The 20,255-nt window shown below is 41.7% G+C and overlaps 1 protein-coding gene across 3 annotated transcripts in view; it reads right to left on the bottom strand.

The window, feature by feature from the left end:
- Nucleotides 1-20,255, bottom strand: part of COBL (cordon-bleu WH2 repeat protein) — a 586,035-nt gene that overhangs the window by 36,310 nt on the left and 529,470 nt on the right. For all 3 annotated transcript variants that reach the window (XM_073630596.1, XM_073630595.1, XM_073630597.1), the window contains 3 exons: nt 11,324-13,422; nt 3,155-3,262; nt 1,599-1,838 (listed from right to left, as the gene is read on the bottom strand). In XM_073630596.1, the coding sequence (XP_073486697.1) occupies nt 1,599-1,838; nt 3,155-3,262; nt 11,324-13,422 (2,447 nt within the window). The remainder of the gene's footprint in view (nt 1-1,598; nt 1,839-3,154; nt 3,263-11,323; nt 13,423-20,255) is intronic.

Genomic DNA, 20,255 nt, shown 5'->3' with positions numbered 1-20,255 from the left:
CTCCCGCTGAGCTAGCGGAGAGAGGCAGCTGATCCGCCTCGTGGGAATGAAGCCTAAAACTGCATACTGATTGACCCCCTAACCCCTACACCACGCCTAAAAACTATCATCACCTAGTACAACTCACAAGTAACTAGTTCAGTAGTGATTCCGGTCTCATGAATGAGATATCCATGTTGACATTAAAGGGGTTGTAAAGGTAAAAATTTTTTCACCTTAATGCATTCTATGCATTAAGGTGAAAAAACTTTTGACAGTACCGCCGCCCCCAGCCCCCCCGTTTTACTTACCTGACGCCTCGAATCTTCGCTCCTCGTCCTCGTCAGCTTCATTGCAGCTCAGCCTGGTCGCTGATTGGCTGCAGTGGATGGATTGAAAGCAGCGCAGCCATTGGCTCGCGCTGCTGTCAATCACATCCGATGACGCGGCGCGCCGGGGGGCGGGGCCGAGTGATACAGCGAGCGGCTATAGCCGCCGGCTGTATCACGGGAGCGCGCCCGCAAGCACTCACCACCGTGCGAGGGAGCTCGCATGAAGGTGGTAAATGCTTGCGGGGAGGAGCTGAAACAGCCGCCGAGGGACCCCAGAAGACCAGGTTCGGGGCCACTCTGTGCAGAACGAGCTGCACAGTGAAGGTAAGTATAACATGTTTGTTATTTTAAAAAAAAAAAAAAAACATCTTTACAACCCCTTTAACTAACTAAAAACAAAAACAAAAAAGGAAATACAGTTGTCTGTAGTGACTGCACAGGTTTTATAAAAGCCCTACTGAGCATTGTAAACTGTAAGGGTGTGGGCCTTGCTATCTAGTCTTATACTATATTAGAGCCTGGTAAAAAAAAAAATACTGGAACCTTTAGGTTCCTGTTTTGTATAATGTATACAGTTACACCCTTACATTATAATTGTCAGTTTCTAGCTTGTGTTTACAGAACGTTTCATGCTTTATTTAATAAGATATACTGATCAATGCCTCACATACAGTAGCTGAACAATTGTAAGGTCATGCATTAAAGGATAGGTTCACATTTAAAAAAAAAATGCACATACTGTATTTTGGCAGGTAAAAAAAAAATTACATTTATAATTTTGTCTCTCAGGAGCCTCCAGAGCATTGCACACATGATCAGCAGATCACGGATGCAATGCCAGGCTCATGCAGACACTGCCTACACCTTTTTGCCCATACCTCTGTACAGGCTTTCTTTTTGAAAGCTGTAGGAAGTATCAATGAACTAAGAGCACTTACCAGTGCCCTCACAGTTCATTGATAACTACAAGCCGTCTGCCGTGTTGGAAGACGCAACTTGTAGTTCATTCAATCAGAATCCCTTGAATGAATGACATGTTTGTGTGGGCTCTCCTTAGCTGCTTTTTTTCAAATTGTAAGTGGGTGTAATTTGAAAAAAAGAGTGTCCCTCTCCCCCAGTTATTACATGTTTGGATGAGGGTAAGGGGGGGGGGTAGCAGGCATGTCTCTTACAGGGTTTAAACATTATAATGTAAGCTAATGTGCACTTACAATTTATAATATATTATACCCTCAATAAACTACAATGTGAAATAAAAAAAAATGATAGATATTTTTGCTACAGTACCTTTTTCAGTTTTGATGCAGCCTGACCAGAGCGGATAGCTTCCATTAAGGCTTCCCTTGTATCTACAGCTACAGCATTGTTTGTTAAGACCTGAGGGGATTTGGGTGCAGAACCTAATGTAGGTTGTGGAGGTGGAGGTGGAGGCAAAACTGGTGGAGGAATGGAGAATGTCTTTGATGCTGTGGATTCATTTTCTGATTTTCTTATTGTCTGTAGTTCATTGGATGCAGCAGAAGATACCTAACAAGGAAAAACAAAACATTTACTCTTAGGCTTCATGTACACTGGACGTTTGAAAACCTCTTCTGAACAATGTAACTTGACAGCTAGTAACCGACATTTAAAAAAACATCAGTTTTGCCACTTTTACATGCCGCGTTTAGGGGCGTTAATAAGCGTTTTAAAAACATATGTCTGTAATTCAACAGAACTGCTGTTTCACTGAATTTTTCATTGACTTCATTTAAATGTCATAGGTATTTAGATATATCATAGACATCAGGAAGCCCACAAAGATCAAGGTAATTGATTAATAAGATAATGGCATCTTGAAAATAGGGTAATCGGTTGACTCCATTGAGATTAATAGTACTGGATCACAACAAAAAGAGCGCCTGCAAACCGACCCGAAACAGACGCTGCTGTGTCTCCAGTGTGAAAGCCCGAGGGCTTTCACACTGGAGCGGTGCGTTAGCAGGACGGGGAAAAAAGTCCTGCTAGTAGCATCTTCAGAGCAGTGAAGGAGCAGTGTATACACCGCTCCTTCCCATTGAAATCAATGGGGCAGCGTGGCTATACCGCCGGCAAAGCGCCTCTTGCGGTGGTTTTTAACCCTTTATCGGCCACTAGTGGGGGGTAAAACCGCCCCGCTAGCGGCCAAATACCGCAGCTAAAACGACGGTAAAGCGCAGCTAATAATAGCGGCGCTTTACCGCCAACGCACCTCCCGCCCCAGTGTGAAAGGGGCCTAAAAATGCTAAACTCAATTAAATAATATGCCTGGGGGTTTTCTAACCCTGTCTATAAGGTGATGCATCTGTGCAAAGTATACAACCTACTACACAAAAACTGACAACTATAAAGAAAACATTGATGGCAAAATGACAGCTCCCAGCTCCTCATCCTAGAAAAGAGGACTACACAAAAAAATAAGGCATAGAATCCCCTCCCCTAATTCATACCAGGCCCTTTAAGTCTGGTATAAATTTTAAGGGGAACCTCACCCAAAAAAAAAAGAAAAAATGGGACAAGGCTCCCAAATTCCATATCAGCCCCCTTAGGATACTGTGACGTCATTGGCCAAATATGGTCATGTCCATATCTAACTTTATCTCAATACGTTTTTAACATACATGGAAATAGAACCGAAAAATAACATTATATTTTTCTTTCCTTACAAAGACTTCATGATTGTGGACATTATTTTCTTCTATGTGATATGGTTACACAGATAATTTTACAGATAATTACATAGAGGTTACAAAAAAGCAATTACAGGATCTCTGAATATAGCCTGATACAGATGCTGCTGTCAGATTTAACAAGTTTCCACTTGCCTTTTTAAGCCTTGAGATACCATTGTGAGCTCGAATTGCTGACAGTAGCGCAGATCTTTCATTCTCTGGCTCACAAAGCTTCCTTTCCCCTCCATCTGTTGGTGAACTCTAAGATAAATAAAACATATATTTGTAGTATAAGAATATCTCAGGCAGCTGACAATTTGTTTACACAGCCAAAATATACCCATGTTTTAAAGTAAACTAGTCCTAACTCTGCAAAGAGCCAAGCTGATATAAATAATAAAATAGAGTAGCCTGCACTTATCTTTAGAAAGCCATCCTTCCAGCACTGGAAGCTTAAAGATTAGGCAATTTAACATTCAAAGTGGTTGATTTACTAAAACTGGAGTTCAAAATCTGGTGCAGCTCTGCATGGTAGCCAATCAGCTTCTAACTTCAGCTTGTTCAATTAAAGTGGTTGTAAACCCATTACAACAGGTAAGCCTATAATAAGGCTACTCAGGAAACTGTAGCTACTCAGGATATCTCATAAACCTGCACGGTTTAGGAGATATCCCCTGTCCCCTGCATGTGCCGATGATATCGGCAAATGCACACTGGGGCAAACTGAAGCAACAGCAGCTCCCGCGCATGTGCGGGAGTGACGTCATCGCGGCTCCGGCCAATCACAGCCCCGGAGCCGCGATACCCGGAAGTAACTCCCAGGAGAGATGTCGCCGGCTGGAGGGGGGGACAAGGACGGCTGCAGGGGCTTCGTTCTCGGGTAAGTAATTCATGAGCTAGTATGCTATGCATACTAGCTTATTATGCCTTTGTCTTGCAGGGTTTTCTTTTTTTTAACCAGGATTTACAGCCACTTTAAGTTTTGTCAAAAAAAAAAAAAAGAAGCTGATTGGTTTCTATGCAGAGCTGCACCAGATTTTGCATGCTCCAGTTTTAGTAAATCAACTCATAGTGCAGTGATGGCGAACCTTGGCACCCCAGATGTTTTGGAACTACATTTTCCATGGTGCTCATGCACTCTGCAGTGTAGCTGAGCATCATTGGATATGTAGTCCCAAAACATCTAGGGTGCCAAGGTCCGCCATCACTGCCATAGTGTAACTTTAGCTGGTCCTGCCTGCCCTCTCACTTTCCACATCTCTCTATTGATTCATAACAATAATGAGTATTCCTAGTCACCAATAAATAGGAGTTAGTCAACAAGCTTCAGTTCAACTTTTAAACCTGAAATTGGTATTTGCCTAAAGTGTATGTAAATCCTAACAATGAACTTAATCCTTGATCCTACTTTATCCCAAAGAGAACAACTGTTGCTGTAACTGTTTAAACCATGTTAACTGGAATTCGGCTTTAATCTGTTGGTGTATTTAAATCTGCTAGTGCATCAAACACTTCCCTCCCCTCAGACTAAACATGTTCCTGTCCAAAGGTATGTTACTGGGCAGATCACCAGGTGAAATAAAGAAAAAAAAGTCTAAAAAAAGAAATTGACTGCAGCCACCACATCTAAGGACTGGTAAGCGGCAATATATTACAATTTTGGTCTTCCTGACTCCCTGCATCTCCACCCACAGTGGATTCTGTTCCACGGCGGGCACTACATAGACTGTTATCCCTGGAGCAGACTTTTTACACTACATGTACCTGTTACCCTGGAAACATTGTGAGTACATTACTTATGTTTTACATGTGTTTGCTCAACAGTTCTACACTATATGTGTTTGTAGAGCCTTTTCCTTCCCATCCAATCGGTTTGGGTTTAATACAGATTTAATCCTTTCAGAAATCCAGTGAGTAACTTTCATGTGCCTTCTACCTCTGCTGTACTGGAATTCCAGGCAGCACGATAATCAGGGCTGCTGCTAGAGCTGGGCTGCTTCTGTCCCTTCGTCATCCACAGTTCTCCTCTCTGCTCTCATGGTTACATAGCTCCATAGTTACATAGTAGGCGAGGTTGAAAAAAGACACAAGTCCATCAAGTCCAACCTATGTGTGTGATTATAAAAGTCAGTATTACCCTGTATATCCCTGTATGTTGTGGTCGTTCAGGTGCTTATCTAATAGTTTTTTAAACTATCGATGCCCCCCGCTGAGACCACCACCTGTGGAAGGGAATTCCACATCCTGGCAGCCCTTACAGTAAAGAACCCTCTATGTAGGTTATGGTTAAACCTCTTTTCTTCTAGTTTTAATGAGTGGCCATGTGTCTTGTTAAACTCCCTTCCGCAATAAAGTTTTATCCCTATTGTGGGGTCACCAGTATGGTATTTGTAAATTGAATTCATATCCCCTCTCAAGCGTCTCTTCTACAGAAAGAATAAGTTCAGTGCTCGCAACCTTTCTTCATAACTAATATCCTCCAGACCCTTTATTAGCTTTCTTGCCCTTCTTTGTACTCGCTCCATTTCCAGTACATCCTTCCTGAGGACTGGTGCCCAGAACTGGACAGCGTACTCTAGGTTCGGCCGGACCAGAGTCTTGTAGAGCGTGAGAATTATCATTTTATCCCTGGAGTTAATCCCTTTTTTAATGCATGCCAATATTCTGTTTGCTTTGTTAGCAGCAGCTTGGCATTGCATGCTATTGCTGAGCCTATCATCTACTAGGACCCCCAGGTCTTTTTCCATCCTAGATTCCCCCAGAGGTTCTCCCCCCAGTGTATAGATTGCATTCATATTTTTGCCACCCAAATGCATTATTTTACATTTTTCTACATTAAACCTAATTTGCCATGTAGTTGCCCACCCCATCCTTCAGGTCCTTTGTGAATGAATTAAATAGGATTGGTCCCAGCACAGAACCCTGCGGGACCCCACTACCCACCCCTGACCATTCCTAGTATACCCCATTTATCACCACCCTCTGAACTCGCCCTTGTTATCCCCTCCTCTCTCGCCCTCTCCCCTTCACCCCCTCCTCCCTGCCTGTCAGCTCTGTGTCTCTCTCTGTCTCCGGCTGCGAGTCACATGACCGGCCTGAAGATCTCTTTTAAGAGGTATTTGCATGCCTCGTTTTTTTAAAAGACTTATACAGTGTGGTATGCCTATCTATAATAGAGGGGCTGCCAGTGATTTACATATATGGGTTCACAAACACTTTAACACTACTTTTTTAATTTCATTTACTAGAGGTGAAGGATATACACAAGCAATGATCTTTTTTTAGGGATACATTTTTTTCTTCTATTGGTTTAAATAGAAATAATTACCTCTATTGAGTTACCATACATTACCTATTTTTAACCCAAATAGGTATCTAACTAATTTAAATAATGTCTAATAGGGCAGAGAAGCACCACAGCAAAAAATCAGGTACCTCCAATCAATTAGATACCCCAAAACAATAGTGGCTATCAATCCTGGACTCATTTCACAGATCGTGGCAACAGAACTACAAATAATTTGGGACTTCCAGCAATAGATGAATAATAACCATTGAGATGAATTTCCATCTTGTGGTTATTCTACAGAATGCTCGCAAGCTACAAATGTGCCCTTAAAGTAGACTCAGAAGTTAGTACTGGTACATGGACAGTAATGTCAACAACCAGTGTGAAAATGGTGCAAAAAGATAAAGCAGACCTACGGCAAACTGTGTCCTAATTATTTAACACTGAACTACTGGGAGATGTACGAAAAACCCACCAAATAATGCTGTCCACCCTCCTGTTTCACACTACTAAATTTGTCATCAGTATCATGGCCCCAATTGTGGTGATCAATGACACCTGTTTATCTCTAATGTCTTTCAACTCTATCTTCGTACTTAACTATCATTTTTCTTTTTTCATCACACTGCAAACATTGGGAGTCATCATACATCTCCCCTTGTGCTTGCTTAGATTCAAATTACCAACCACAATGTTTTTATTGTACGGTAAAATACCATCATTGTCACTCACATTTTTTTTTTTCCCTAGAGGATAAAATTCCAAGCTCCAAACACTTTATGGGTCTGTAAACACTAAAGTGACATCACTGGAAAATAAGCTGCTCTAGACTCCTGACAAAGCATATGTAATTCTACAATTTGAGGGCAGTATGTTCTTTCAAAAATATGTGGCAACACATAATGCTGTGTGCAATGAAAAAGCCCTTAGTAGTTTGAAGGTATTTCTATGTCTCTGCTATTTGCTCCTAATAACTTAACTGAGCTTTGGAAGCAAATACAGATTTAAAAATGACACATTACAACATATTAAAGAAGAGCTGCAGTCACTTGTGGGAAAATTAAAAGTCAGCAGCTACAAAAACTGTAGCTGCTGACTTTTAATTACCTTTAATAAACAGAAACTCACTGTCCCAGGATTCAGCGCTGTTCTAACCCTAATTGGCGCTGGAATCTTAACTGTGGACAGCTGGCTGAGACTCCCTGTGTAGCATATTAAGGTATTGGCATCATGGGTGGCACTGTCTGCAGCACATTATGGAATTGGCAGCATGGCATTGGGGGCACTGTCTGAAGCACATTATGGCATTGGCGGCATGGGTGGCACTGTCTGTGGCACATTATGACATTGGTGGCATGGCATGTGTGGCACTGTCTCAAGCACATTATGACATTGGCGGCATGGGTGGCTCTGTCTGGGTGGCTCTGTCACATAATGTGCTGCAGATAGTGCAAGTGCCACCTATGCCTATAGATGCTGCTGCAGACAGATACAGTGATATAGTAGATCTTGAATCACCCCCCCCCCCCCCCAAGCAAGCACACACCTGTGTTAGCCAGCCCCACGAGCCACTTCCTCTCTGATCCTGCTCCTACTGCCTGGAGTGTCAGTCACAAACAATTTCAGATGTCAGCTTAGCTGCTTCCTTCTTCTGCCACCGCCGTTCACCTCACTGCTTCTTCTTCTCCAGTCTCACTGTCTCTGTCTCAGGCCGAGTGGAGAATGGAGCAGAGCACCATGAGTGGAGGGAGAGGAATCACTCGGCCAGGAAAGGCAATATGCAGGCCTAGACTTGAGCCAGCATGAGGAGTGGGCGCGGGCGAGAAAGAGACATGCGCCCGAAACAGAAGTAGTCCCTCCCTCCCACCCACAAGAACATCAGTAAAGAGGTGCCAAAAATAGATGATGGTGAGGTCGGTTGATGATGGGTCATGGGGTGCTGGCTGAAGGAATATTTTGTTTAATATTCTGCATCAATTCAGTGTTAAGATTGCCCGGGCCCACCTGTTGGCTGGGCCTGGTACAACAGTTGTGCTGGCCTATCAGTGGCCCTGGGCTTCACAGCTGGATACCCACTGTGCATACGTGAGTCTGAATGGTCCCACAGTGTTCTGGGAATGGTGATCCCCCCCCAAAACAATATGTGCCAAATGTGTCGGGGGGGAGGAAGAGTGGACTTTCTCCTTTTGGGTGAAGTTCTGCTTTAAGTTAAACATGCTAGATATTCCCAGCTGGCTGGGGGAGATAACAGTTGGGGGTAATGGTAAATTACAGTCAAGCACTATTGTTTTTTCCCCTAATATAAAAGAAGATATGTGTCATTTTGTTATACTTGTTTAAAAAATCAGTGGAATGCCGTTTTCACACTTAATTTGTCAAAATTGCAACTTGAATAAAAACATTTGGCCTGATTCTTGGAGGTGTCTAGCTTATAAGGTTAATTTTTGGCATACTTCACTCTCTCCAGATAACTACCACTGAAAGAGGATGCAGGTATTTACATACTCCCTGTGTTTTAAGTGATTTGTGCTGTTTTAAAAATCTACTCTACTGTAGCATGAAAGCCTGCATAAATCATTTTTTTTCTTTCAAACAGTGCGTTGCCCGAAAAAATAAAAAGACTCTAATTCCCCCATCCACACATTGATGTGTGGATATGGGAATTACTCCCACTGAGTTATTGCATTCTGACAGAATACAGTGGTCAGTGCAGCCGGCTTTAGAAATCCCACAGGCTGGTTGTACAGAAGTCGATTGGTAGACCAACTTCTGTACAACCATGGTACCCATACATGGATTGAAAATAGGGCGTTCCCTGCTGAACTGTCTGAATTTTGATCTATGTTTGCCAACAGGTGGAAGGAAAGAAAATCGCTTGATTCTCGCATCAACATAGTCAGTATTGCTGGGGAAATGCCTCCCGCAGTGATATTGTTCTGCCAGTTCTAATCCAATAATCAAATTTAAAAAACCAACAGGCTGGTTGTACCCAAGACGATCGATGAATCAACTTGGGCACAATCATCCTGCCCATGTATGGATCAAATCTTGGCAGGTCCCTGTTGAACCATCCAAATTTCAATCCATGCATGGCTGGCTTTACTTTTAATGATGAAGAAAAGCAGTTAGGCAACCTGCAGCCATGTGACTTCTCTTGTGTAGTAGTTGTGGTTTAAAACAGGTTTAAACAATAATTAGATACGTTTATCAACTACTGTCAGTTGCATCAGATAGCCCAGGACTCTTCTTTAAAAAAAAAAGTCTGCCAGTTAGGTTGGGCATAAATGATTCATTTTTTTAACAGCCAACTGGCTAACTCCTCCACTCTCTGAATAGACTGATTGAGCTCACATTTTCCTTTTTGAGAGGAGTTGATCACTAGGTGACTCTTCTAAAACAGGAAGGACGGTAGGCAGATTGAAATTCATCTGGTCCCTGCTGAACTGGCCGAATTTCAATCCATCTATGACCTTGTTTAGGCTTATGATTTATGGCTCCTGGCTTTCTGTTTTAGTGATATAAGGGTCTATGTACTAAATATTTACAGTAAGTTTGTGTGAGAGTATAACAAAATTAAAAACTTTCCTAGAAACCAGCCATCACCTACTATCTATAGCAGATACAGCTACAACCATGTACTGTATAACATAGAAAAGAACATATGGACCCAAATCAGTCAAAATACTTCAATATAGGTACCAACATCCCCATTTGATGACTATACTGTATGTAATAATACATTGTATTTGTAACATAAAGTATACTTATTTATAAAACGTAAATACTGGTAGGGTTGGCACACTTGTTCTTAGGGTTCTCTTTTACGTTCCCTTTGTTCCTGTCTGAGTCGGGTCAACAGGTATTGGTTCACAACCAACTAATATGATACTGATTGTGTAGGTACCATAATATAATTGTTTCCATTAGATATGATGGAGCATATATTTAGTGAACAATGCATGTTTTTATTAATCTACTATCTAGTCTCAGTTAGTCTTCCACCATTGTTGATGTAACATGAATGTACTTTATAGCATTATTATGAAAAAGTGTTTACTGTAACATGGTGATGTATAGACATGAACAGGAAGGTGAACCTAAGTTTTATCATTAATAAAGCGCTATGTTTTTAATTCTGCAGATGAATAAAATATATTTGTTTTTACTACCAAACATATATTTAAACAATTGAAAGTCCTGCCCATTGAATTTGAATATATATTCTACAACTATGCATAGACTGAATATTGGGTAGAAAAGGAGTGTAAGTAAAATGTGGATATAAATTTTGTGTACAGGACATCAATATAGGTAAGCTCATAGTGTGTGTGTGTGTGTGTTAGTAAATACAGTTAAAGCCCAAAATCACAAAAAAATATTTAGTTAGATGGCTCAATGCATAACATTTTGCTTAATAAAAGAGACATTTAATATTCACTGCTCCTGTTGCCGGTTTCCTGATCTGTGCTGTGGTTTTGAGAAACTGACATCTGAGCACAGTAGGGTACCGGGAAATCAACACTCCCAGAAGTGTCAGATTAGGAAAATTCTTCAGCTGTCAGTTTCCCTTTACTACAGCAGAAGTCAGTCACAGCAGAAAAGTGAATATTATATCTCTTATCTACATGAAACAATTTTTTTTTTTACACATTCAATTTTAGTGACAGGGTCACTTCAAATGCATTATTTCACTGTTGCTGGCCATAGACCAATCAATATTTAGTGGCAGGAAGATTTGTTTGACCACCGCTAGTGCATATTATTAAATGTGCTCGGCAAATCACCTCTCCCTTCATTAGAGCCACAATACGTGTGTTACATCTTATACCGTGATAAAACATGATATACTCTGCTGTATGATGCCATCCATGAGGTTTTCCAGAAATAGTCTCTTAGATTATAAGCAGCATAGATAGAGAGATAGATAGATAGATAGATAGATAGATAGATAGATAGATAGATAGATAGATAGATAGATAGATAGATAGATAGATAGATAGATAGATAGATAGATAGATACTATGACATTTTACCTGTATTTTTCGCAGCTTTTCTTTTCCTTCGCCAGACTGAATTGCTCCCATTAAAGCAGTATGTAATGAGTTGTCTGATTGAACAGGTTTTTGTAACACAGGTCGAAACTTTGCTTTAGGTCCAAAAAAACTATTGCTGGCAGAACTGTCTGGCTCATCTATTACTGTAGAAGGTATGGTGTCTACTTCACGTTTATCTTTTTTCTCAGTTATTGTTACAGTGGCTGCTGGTGCTTTTGTGGGTCCAAATGCATTTTCTTGTTCTATTTTCATAGACTTTTCTCGGACAGCTCTTAAAAAGGCATTTGATGGCACATTAGATGTTGGGCGAATACGAGATGATTCAGCTGCAGAGTTTTTTTCTGTTTTTTCCAACACAGTTATATTTCCCTTTGCAGGGCCATTAAATTGCTGTGTTCTAGATAGAAAATCACTTTTTTTAGCATCAGTGGGTGTTTCCTCATTGAGATTGCTGCTTTTATTAGTTGATTTTGTTTCATTTGTCAACTGACCATCCTTGTTGCCATGATTTGTATTCAATTCTGTATATGTGTTTTGTTTAGTTGCAGATTTAATTTCTTTTTTTGGTTCCTCTGTGGTAACATTTATATTATTTTTTATGGAGGATGCCACAAAAGCAGAGCTTCTGTTATTGGAATTTGAAGAATCACGTTTGACCTCTGAAGCTTCTAGTGTTTTTTTATTTAAAGGTTCTGTATACTTGACTATAGCAGAAGCCACATATTGGCTCGATGTCCTCTTGGAAGGTTTTAAAAATGGCAGTTCTGTCTTTTCTTGATTTGATTTTTCAATAATAATCACCTTTTCTTGGGAAGTTTTTGATAACAAATCTGGTTTGGTGTGTTGTGGTCCTCGGATCCTATCACTGATGGCAGGGCCTTGATCCAATTTTCCTTTAAATGTGTTCTGTCTAATAGTCACATTTGCTTGCATTGGTTGTTTGTCATTTAATGTAGATCTTACAAGTGGCACGTCTGTTTTCTTGATCGTGTTTTCAATAATAATCACATTTTCCTGGGGAAAAGTTGGTGCTGGCTTGTTTCTGTCCAATGTGTTATCCCTGTCATTTAATTTACCAACAGGTATCGACTGTGTTAATCCTTTTGATGAAGTAAAAATTGCTCTGTTCTCCACAATTTCGTTTGGCTTATAATTCTTGACAGGTCCAATCTTTTTACCAGGCTGCTCTTTTGATTCCCCTCCCTGTGCATCCATTGAACTTGATTTCCAAAACTCTTTAGCTCTCGCCACCAGAGGTTTTTCTACAAGAGGACTTTCTGTGTCATTAGCAAAACTATCACTTTTTTCAAAAGATGACTGTGGACTTATTAAATTCCCTTGATCATCTATCTTGATGGCACTTGAAGTAAGGGAAACACCTCTGTCATATTTTTTAACAGTGGGTTTTGGAGGAACCACTGTAAATGTCGTCATGCCAAATTTTGGTTCATATGTCTGTTGCCGCCACAGGCTTGGTTTGGTGGTTTCTGCTGCCTTATTAGTATTGTTTTGTGGAGCCTGGTTTTCTTTGATTCCTAGTTTTTGTCTGCTGTCAGGCATTAGGTCAGTTTTATTCTTAACTTGCATTAATTCATTTTCTGTTTTTATGGGGAAAGCTGACTTTGGTTGATTAGATGATGGATTTTCAATGGCATTCTTGGGTCTCTCATTTGTCTTGGAACTAAACTCACTTTTGAATGAATGTTGTTTTGATATATCTGCAGCTTGTTTAAAACTGTGGCCACTGAGCTTCACTGTTGGAGAGTTGGGTGACTTAACATTGCTGTGTGGTGTGTAAGTTTTTTTTGCAATAATTTCACCATGGGAAATTAAATTGTCATTTATGGTGTTGTCTACAGCAGAAGATTTTTGCATCGCACTGAAGTCATTTGCAGGTGGAATGGTATGTACACTATACTTCAAACTTCTTGTGGTAACTTCAGGAATCTCATCTATAATGGTGACAGGCACAGCAGCACCACTTTCCTTGTACTCGTGAACCTGTCTGGATTCTTCTCCCACTGGACTTGACCGAGCACCTATATGATTGCTTTCGATGTGGTCCCCATGATCCATATCTGTGAAATAATATACATTTTAGTTTATCTACATTTCACTGACATGATTAAGTACATATTTAAAAACATTATTTACCATATGAGAAATGTTCACACAGATGTTTTAAAAAAATATTACTTTTCCCTCAAAGAGCTGAGACTGTTGGGAGTTGACCCTGTAGTTTGGTGCTGTCCTCCTCTCCCATCCTTTTCTTGCGGGCTTTCACCTATAAGCGCAACAGTTTTTTTCTTGGATTTATACTGTTGTGAGTAATTCATTATGTGCAATATATACAGTGGGGAAAATAATTATTTGATCCCATGCAGATTTTGTAAGTTTGCCCACTTACAAAAAAATAGTTTTTATCATAGGTGTATTTTAACCACTTCACCCCCCGGAAGAATTTACCCCCTTTCTGACCAAGCCCTTTTTTGCGATACGGCACTGCGCTGCTTTAACTGACAATTGCGCGGTCGTGCGACAATGTACCCAAACAAAATTGACGTCCTTTTTTTCCCATAAATAGAGCTTTCTTTTGGTGGTATTTGATCACCTCTGCGGTTTTTATTTTTTGCGCTATAAACAAAAAAAGAGCGACAATTTTGAAAAAAAAAGCAATATTTTTTACTTTTTGCTATAATAAATATCCCCAAAAAATATATAAAACAACAAATTTCATCCACAGTTTAGGCCAATATGTATTCTTCTACATATGTTTGTAAAAAAAAGAAAAATCACAATAAGCATATATTGATTGGTTTGCACAAAAGTTATTGCGTCTATAGAATAGGGGATAGATTTATGGCATTTTTATTAATATTTTTTTTTTATTAGTAGTGGCAGCGATCTGTGATTTTTATTGTGACTGTGACATTGAGGCGGACAGATCAGACACTTTTGACACTATTTTGGGACCATTGGCATCCATACAGCGATCAGTGCTATAAAAATGCACTGATTGCTGTGTAAATGTCACTGGCAGGGAAGGGGATAAACACTAGGGGGCGATCGAGGGGTTAACTGTGTTCCCTCAGCATGTTCTAACTGTAGGGGGGATGGGCTCATTAGAACATGACAGAAGACACTGCTCTCGATCACTGGGAGCAGTAGATTCCTGTCATGTTGCTAGGCAGAACAGGGAAATGCCTTGTGTACATAGGCATCTCCCTGTTCTGCCTCTCTGTGCCATGATTACGGGCCACCGGCGGACATCCACTAGCCGCGGATGACGCAGCAATGTACGGGTACGTTGTTTTGCGTACCCGTGCCACTTTGCTGATGTATATCAGCATGAGGCGGTCAACAAGTGGTTAAATGATAGAGACAGAATATCAACCAAAAATCCAGAAAAAACACATGATACAAATGTTGTAAATTGAGTTGAAGTTCAGTGAGTAAAATAAGTATTTGATCCCCAAGCAAAACATGACTTAGTACTTGGTGGAGAAATCCTTGTTGGCAAGCACAGAGGTAAGACGCTTCTTGTAGTTGGTTACCAGGTTTGAACACATCTCAGGAGGGATTTTGGTCCACTCTTCTTTACAGATTGTCTCTAAATCCTTAAAGAGTAACTGCAGTCTGCTTACATAATCTGTAATAAAAACATCTTTGCCATTCTGAAGCTTTCCTCCAACCACTTTGCATCTTCCTGGCAAACTCTCATGAGAGTGAGAGAGAGAGATGTGCATGATGTCATAAGCCTAGGCTTTTTACCAGACAAGAAACAGGAAGTGGGCTGTATAAGGTATTTACTGGCAGAAAAAAAAATGTTTTACTATCCAAAGTTAAAACAACAAGGGTAGAATATTTAATAGATGGAAAGATGAAAAAATGACTGAAAGTCCGCTTTAAAGTTTCTTGGAAACTCAAAGTTTCAGCTCCCTCTATAAATTTTCTATAGGGTTAAGGTCTGGAGACTGGCTAGGCCACTACATGACCTATTTTTTTTATTTAACATATTTATTTATTGATTTTTTTGTCCAAAAAAGTTTTACAGGTACACTTAAACGGTTACATCTTGTGGATAAAACACATTACATAAACATTAGCCGAACAGGGCTTACTAGTAACGACCGAGTGTTTTAAATTCAATTTAAATCCCCATTCCTCAACGGAGGAAAATTTAAACTAAAGGTATATCAGGTTAATATATGTGGATCAAATAGGGCCCAACGACGGTACGTCATAGTGCAATAAGCAGTGAAGATACAGTCATTTTCAAATACATCCACACACACACACACACACATACACTCAATCACTGCAGGTGGAAAAGCTATTTCCATCCCCACCGCCCCCCACGCCCCCGATCAGGCTACAGGAGCACAGAGCTTACAATAGGGCTCTCGACAGCCTACAGACACCGCAGTCCCTTCAGAGGAGGGGGAAGAAGCCCCTTATTGCTGAGAGAGTGGGGTGTAATTCCAGAAGGAATCAGCTATATCAAGCCAAGGTTGCCAGATCTTGGTAAACTTTTTGGGACAGGCCCTTCCATTATAAATGAGTTTAAAGATGGGTATAATCTTATTTATCATACAGTACAACATTTGAACACTTGGAGCAGATACATTTTTCCATTGTAGCAAAATTAATTTCCTAGCATAAAACAATACTATGTGAGCCAGAGTTCGAGTATGGGTCTTGTGTAGGAAGACGTTTAGCACACCCAACAGTCGAACTTCTGGAGTGGAGTGCGAGGTACTGGTAAATGTAAGGTGTCTTCAAAAAAAGAAAATAAGTTCTTCCAGAATGTTGACAAGGCTGGGCAGGACCAAAATTTATGCATGTATCCGGCATCAGTGAAGCCACACCTGAAGCAGGAGGCAGCTGAAGCATAACCCATACGAGCAAGCCTGGCAGGAGTATAGTACAACTGGTGTATAAATTTAAACTGTACATATTGGTCATTAGACCCAATAAGATCCAAAAAGCAGAACTCCGAGGCCAGTTTTTCAATGTCCAGGTATGACAGTAGCACCTCCATAGGTAATTCAATGAGCTCCTGGGTCAGACCATTGAATTGTGCCCAGATGGCATGATGTAATAAAAGATATTTAAAAAAGAATTTATTCATCGCTCCACACTGTGCCTTCAAGTCTTCGAAGGAAACAAATGCATCATTATCAAAAATATGAGAGGCGTGGGTGACGCTAAGTCCTGTCCACCACAGGGAAATCTGGGTGACCCAGGAGCTCTAAGAAGTTAGGATTGTGCCATAAGGGGGCTTTGGGAGACACCCCACCCGAGTTTATGATCACCTTATTTCCTTCATGCCAGGCTAGCCAGCTAACTTCTACCGGAGAGCCACGGGAGCAACGTTTAGGTATAGATCTATGCAGCATGTCAATAAGTGAGGCCCTGGGACCAGCAAGAGCAGTCAAGAGAGCAATGGAACAGGACGAGAAGGCCTCCAGGAACCAGTCAAACATATGCAAGCTGTGACGCTATGAAGTAGTGTCGTAGGTTGGGGCAGGCTAACCCCCCCATCGACCTTAGCAGCCTGGAGGGAGGCCCTAGCAATTCTTGGGTTTGACCCCTGCCAGAGGAAGGAGGATAAAAGTGAGTTAATTTTGGTAAAAAATGTTTTAAACAAAAAGACTGGGGATGCCCGGAAAAGTTTAGGTAAGTATATAATTTAAAAATGTTCACACGACCGATTAAATTTAGTGGTAGGGAGGCCCAGATATGTAGTCTGGTCTCCATGTGTGTTATAATCGGGGTAATGTTAAGGGATTAAAAAATAGATAAGTCTGCGTTGATATAAATCCCCAAATATTTAAATGTGGGTTGGATGGTCAATTTGGATTGAGATAGGTAGGTATAGTCAAGTTTGGGGCCTATAGGGAATGCCACAAACTTATCCCAGCCAACTCTTAGCTCGGAGACCTTCCCAAACTCCTCCACATCTCCCATTAGGGAAATAAAGGATTGCTCTGAGCCATCTAGATAAATTAGGGCATCATCCGCATATAGGGAAATCTTTTCACATAGCTCCCCGCAGCAGATGCCCCCTACCGTCGCCGTCTGCCGCACCACCAGAGCAAGGGGCTCTATGGCCAGTGCAAACAGAAGTGGCGAGAGTGGGCAGCCCTGCCTAGTTCCCCTTTGTAAATCAAACACATCAGAAACATCCTTAAAGGGTTGGTATAGAGCAGGCGAACCTACTTGATAAATTGGGAACTGAAGCCCATACGATGCATAGTTTCCCAAAGAAAAGACCAGTTGACTGTATCAAAGGCTTTTAACACATCCAACTATAACGGTAGTCCACTTTTTTGGTCAGAGGCAGCCCTGTGAAGATATAGATACAGACGGCGAATGTTATCATACGTACTCTTAGCAGGCATGAACCCAGTCTGGTCCCTATGAACGAAGTGGAGGATGACTTTCTGCAGTCTGAGAGCTAGAATTTTAGCTAACACCTTAACATCACTATTCAGTAGTGAGATTGGATGGGTAAGACCCGCACAACAGTTTATCCTTATCAGGTTTGGGTATTACAACAATTAGGGCTTCACACATGGAGGAGGGACGTATACCCTCCTCCAGTGCCCATCCAAACTGAGAGTGCAATTTCTGTGCCATTTCTTCAGCGTAATTTTTGTACCATTCCGCGGGCAAACCATCCAACCCTGGAGTTTTATTGGGGGGGGGAGAGAATAAATGGCGTTAGTAATTTCTTCAGTTGTCAGGGGTTTGTCTAAAATAGTGTTATGTGAGTCCTCTAATACGGGGAACTGGAGGGATTCAAAAAATCCCAACATCTCAGATTCGGCCTTGGGGAGCGGGGCTGAATAAAGGTTTTCACAAAAGGACTTAAATGTCTGGTTAATGATCAGGGGATCAGACATGACAGAGCCGTCAGGTAGTTGAATTTGTGGTATAGTCCTGTCAGTATATTCCGTGCGGGAGAGATAATCCAACATTTTGCTGCTTTTACCGCTATATTCATGTAACCTGGCTGACAAATACAGCTGCTGCTTCTGCGTTGCATCTGCCCTATGGAGGTCCAGAGCCCTATGCACCCCCACCAAGACTCCATGGGAGTCCGGAGTGGGAAGCGCAGAGTATTGGGCCCTAGCAGTCTCCAGGGAGGACTCCAAGGCCAGAAGAGCAGCCTGAGAGGACTTGTGTGTTTGGCAATAATGAAGATGTAGGAGCCCCGCATAGTCGCCATGTGGGGCCAGAGGAAGCAGATCCAGCATTGTCCCCCCAGTAGTGGGACATTTCCTGCAGGACTGGCTCCTGGAATTCAGGGGTGGAGATCCAGAGGGGACTGAGCCTCCACACCCGAAAAGAGGGCCTGTGGCCTAGTAATAATTCAACACACAGGGCAGAATGGTCAGATATCGTCTGAGGTAGATAAGAAACAGTCTGGGTATATGAGGCCAGATCAGGGGTCCCCAGAGCATAATCTAGCCTGAAAAGAGTACGGTATGTCTGGGATTGGCAGGAGTATTCCCTGGCCTTAGGATGATTTTGTTGCCAGAGATCGACATAACCAAAGGAGGTACACTACTGACCAAACAGCCTAGACTGATACTGGAGGAGTTTCAACTGATCCAAACTAGGGTCAATCACTGAATTAAAGTCCCCTACTATAATGGTAGCAAGTGTTGGCAAAGTGGAAAATTGTGTACTCAAATCGGAGAAGATTGCAGCCGTGACAGGGGGGAAGCATACACCACTACCAATAGCAGCGACGTAGCATATATAATGCATTAAAGGAAAATATAACGACCCTTACCCTTAGGGTCCAGGACCACTCAGTCACATGAAAAGGGGAGGCCCTTCCTTATGAGAATGGAGACCCCCCTGGCATAATTAGAATATGTGGAGTGATATCCATGCATAACCCAGTGTTTTTTGAGGGCAAGAACTTTTGATCCCATAAGGTGCGTTTCCTGTAGGCACGGTATATGAGGTTTATGTGCCTTAAAGAAAACAAACAGGGAGGCCCTTTTAAATTTAGAGTTTAATCCCCGGACATTCCAGAAGATGCACTGGACCGTAGACACGGTAAGATATTAGAAATTTGACAAAGTAAAACAAAAGTATGGATGATTGATATTATAGGTAGAACATAGGTCCCCACACGGCTGCAATCCCAGAGGGGGGGAGGTGAGGCGGAAAACAGACACACACATACACACAATAGTCATCCAGTAAGTCTATAACATACAGAAACCCATATAGGACAGGCGGTAGCCCAAATTTAACCCCAGCCATTCCCCAAAAACAAGGGGCTGGCTTATTCCCCAAACTGCAGGTACATACTAGGAACATGGCCAATACAGACATGTCAACGAACAAACTTTAGATCAGTCAGTGATCAGGAGTAATCGAACATTAGCAGCATAGTCACCAAGTGGAGATCTGCATCCTCTTGATGAAGTAAACAACTTGGAATACCTGCCACAGGTATGTTCCCAATGGTTGGGGTGGAGAAAAGAAATAGAGCACATAACAGGGGAAAAACCCAGATCAGGTGTCAGGTGCCTGGTCAAACATGCGACCAGGCTGATGTAGGGACTCAAACCAGCAAAAGGCATTTGCTGAGGTTTAGAAAAAATGGACCTGATCTTGGTGCACAACTCTCAGCATTGCAGGAAACAACATGGAGTACTGGATGGTCTTCTCCCTCATCTTTTGCTTGATGTGTTGGTATTTGGCTCTCGCGGCACGGACTGCTGGGGAGTAATCAGGAAAGAGGGACACCGATACATTATTCATCTTCAGGCTCCCTTTTATGGGGGCAGCACGCAGGATAGCGTCCCTATACCTGTAGTTTAGGAGACAAATCACCATAGTGCGAGGAGGGTTGCCTGCAGGAAGTGGTCTGCTGGGTACTCTG

Source organism: Aquarana catesbeiana, linkage group LG05 (genome assembly GCF_042186555.1).
Source record: "Aquarana catesbeiana isolate 2022-GZ linkage group LG05, ASM4218655v1, whole genome shotgun sequence".
In the NCBI taxonomy this organism is placed as follows: Eukaryota; Metazoa; Chordata; class Amphibia; order Anura; family Ranidae; genus Aquarana; species Aquarana catesbeiana.
The sequence above is the reverse complement of the archived record's forward strand: the minus strand, read 5'-3'. Positions and strand labels throughout refer to the sequence as shown.